This window comes from Fusarium coffeatum (assembly GCF_003316985.1).
Source record: "Fusarium coffeatum strain FIESC_28 chromosome Unknown BRIP53273_contig_251, whole genome shotgun sequence".
Classification (NCBI taxonomy): domain Eukaryota; kingdom Fungi; phylum Ascomycota; class Sordariomycetes; order Hypocreales; family Nectriaceae; genus Fusarium; species Fusarium coffeatum.
In genome coordinates, this window is record NW_022158043.1 from 167,633 (window position 1) to 170,736 (window position 3,104).

At 48.5% G+C, this 3,104-nt stretch overlaps 1 protein-coding gene across 1 annotated transcript; it reads right to left on the bottom strand.

The window, feature by feature from the left end:
* Positions 1-1,407: 1,407 nt before the first annotated feature.
* FIESC28_09617 (uncharacterized protein) lies at positions 1,408-2,610 on the bottom strand (the record flags this gene model as incomplete). The annotated part of the gene is made up of 1 exon (XM_031163753.1): positions 1,408-2,610. One exon carries the CDS (start codon positions 2,608-2,610, stop codon positions 1,408-1,410), a length of 1,203 nt encoding a protein of 400 aa, XP_031012253.1.
* Between the last annotated feature and the right edge of the window lie 494 nt (positions 2,611-3,104).

Here is a 3,104-nt window from a genome sequence, read left to right on the forward strand (position 1 = left end):
CCCGTATAGTGCTCCAATCTTTTTCAATCTCTCATAAACGCTGGCCCAACGCTGTTTCTCTCCCAGGGACAGGTAGTTTCAGGGCCACTTGGTTGCGCCCCCAAAATCCTTTGGCCGAGACCCAACAAGATGGGCTCGCAAAAGCTCAGTCATAGTACCGGTTCGTTGTGCTTCGAGGATATCCATGCGTGCAGCATCGTCAAGTGCCTCAAATTGGGTGAATGTAGTCCCACGATGGTTGAAGTTTCCCAACAATTCACCCACTATGAACTCGTTTGACACTGCGATGTATGCCCAAATTAGTTGCTCTTTTCGGGCGAGAAATTCAGGGACTGCAAGAGCATGAAGACATGTTGAAATGAGTGGTAGAACGATCGGTGAGTGCCTCCCCTTTATGATGTTCAACCCATTCATTACAACCCCAATATTGGGGAGAACATGGTAGCCCAACTTTCCATCGGACGAAGCACATGAACAGATGGACTCCAATGAAGCGTGGCGGGGGCCATGTGTCCAGGAGAGCAATAGGCCTATGCAATCACACCAATACATAAGATAGTTGCTGTTTGACGGTAATCTGACAAAGGCCTTGCTCACACATTCAAAGATCTCGGTCTCATAAAGAGTTAAGATGGTGTAGTCATCCGTGGGGAGCATTTTATCTTTGATACGATACTCGTACTTGATGGTTCTCTTGACTCAGTTCTGTAGGCTCAGCCTGTAAGTATGTAGACACTGGCAAGGAACTATGATATAAACTCACTTGGAGACGGCAGGCGCAGCTCTCGGATATTCCCAAAGCCCCCTGCAACGGTATGAGGGGCTTCCTCATGTGTTGTGCCAGAGGCCAGTGGCTTATATTGTCGCGGAAAAAAAAAGGGAGAAGAAAAAGGGCCAGTACCTAAAACATGGTGTCGTCTCAGATTCTTTGCGGCATCTTGAAGCGACTGTCAGAGACTTGATTGAGGGTATTCAAATCGAACGCACCGGCACAGCCGCCTCTTCAGAGTTGTCGTCCAGGGGAAGGGTGCGCTTGTTGAGATTGCTGCTGGATAGGTCGTCGACTGTCTCCTCTTTATTTTCTTCTTCTTCTTTATCCACCGGCTTGCCCTTGGACTGTGAGATCAGGGTCTCTATGGACTGATAATCTGGTCTTGAGCTCTTTGTACCGACGCTCTAGCGTATCGAACATGCGCTGAAGGGCTGCGTTTGTCGATTTACACTACTGTAGCGAGCTTTTCGTTGGTGGACTGGAGGTCTTTGACGAGAGTTTCGTTGGTGAACTCGCCATTGTCATCTTGGACTTGGATGTCGGTCAACGCTGATGATGGCTTGGTAGTCCGCTCCTTCAAAGCTTCGACGCCATGTTTCAACTTGTTATGGGAAACCCGAAGCTTTTTTGCGATGTCATTGAACTTTTGACCCCCTTTCGCCACCTTGAAGGTACTTTGTGAAGGAACTCCGGTCGTTCTCAAGTTGATCAAGTTTCTTAGTCATGTCCCGGTGGGGATATGCCGTCTGTGATGTTAGACTGTCTAGCTCCGTGCTCATGCCTATGAAATCTGGCCTGAGGTGGCTTTCCGAGTCTTGAGGCACATCTGATCTCGTCGGGGTAGAGGGCATGGTAGTTCCTTGAGAATGAAACTCAACCGAGCCTGGCTCGGATCGATCGAGAGCGAGTCGCAAGCGAAACGGATTGGTACCTGTCCCGCCGTCAGGTGTATTGTTGGATGCTCGAGGACTCGCCGAGCCTGGACTGTTTGTAGGGGGGGTTGGTTCTGGCGATATTTCAGTCTGAGGATCATCGGAGTTCCTGTTGACGTTGGAGCTAGACGATATGCCACGGGAAGCAAGTTCCGGCGAAGGTTCGGTGACAAAAGGGCCACGCCTATTGTAAATCAGCTTTGGTCCTCGATTATGAATCTTCATTCGTAAATTTTGTAAACCTGAATGAACAGATTCGCTTGGGGGTCGAGACAACCTTTCGGAAGGGTTGGAAGCCTTGAAGATTGTATTATCATCTGGATTGGTTTTTGCTTGAGCTGTAGCGTCCTTTGCAGCATTCGGGGATGTCAAGTATACAGGGATAGTTGACGTGACAATAGGACTAGTCTTCACCGCGGGGCTGGCTGCAGCGTTGAGCTTGGGATCCATTCCGAAAAGTTCGAACTCCCGGGAAGAAGAGTTGCAACTTGGGTAAGATATCCCGTTCGATGTGATCTCGGAATCCCGTGCCTTGGACAAAGCCTTCCGTATTTCGGCGAGCGCCGAATGTCCGGGCCCAAAGGCACAGGCCAAAACAAACCATAGAGGATATGGGATGTTCCGGGTGGTCAACGAACGAGCCTCGTGGTACACGTCGTTGTTGCGTGCATTGTCAAGATGAAGGTCATTGTCCTTCCACATCGTAGACAGTAGTGTGACAAAATGAGCGAGCTCATTAGCCAACTGCTTTATCATAGAAGGTCGAATAAAATCGAAATAAGTGACAACGAGTTCTAAGAATTCTTTCATCTTGGGCTGCGCTTGATCCGCTTTTTTGCCCACGATGAAGGCAAAGTATTTTGCTGCCGCCGTGGCCTCAGGGCGAGCTAGATCAAAGGCCCCCATGTTGCGATGATGAGGTGAGAAGATGCGCGTGATCTATAACAAGAGGCGGATCTGGGATATGCTGTGATGGGAGACTGCGCAGTTGTTGATGCCAAAGCTGTGGTGGTGCTGGATTTGAGGTGGGTTTTGAATTAAGCGAGCACAAGAAAAATTAGAAAGTACCGTAATGATAGCCCTGGAGAGAAACAGGCGGCGCTATATGGATAATGTCCCGCTCTATGGTAATTAGCTATAGAGCTGCCTAGAAAACGAATATTTATTTGACATGAGCCTAGCAGTTCTGCTTTATTCACTCTGGCTCCACTTCTAGATAGTAATCAATGTGGGGCATCCGATGTCCGCTGCGTCTCCGTTATATTTTCCTTTCAATCGTTTCCCTCTTTTACTTGATAACATCTACTCTCAGCATACCTCGATCAGATATGGTTTTCGGTTATATTTACATTTTGCACGGGGCACTTTGACTCCTTTACCCACACATGACCTTTTTTTTT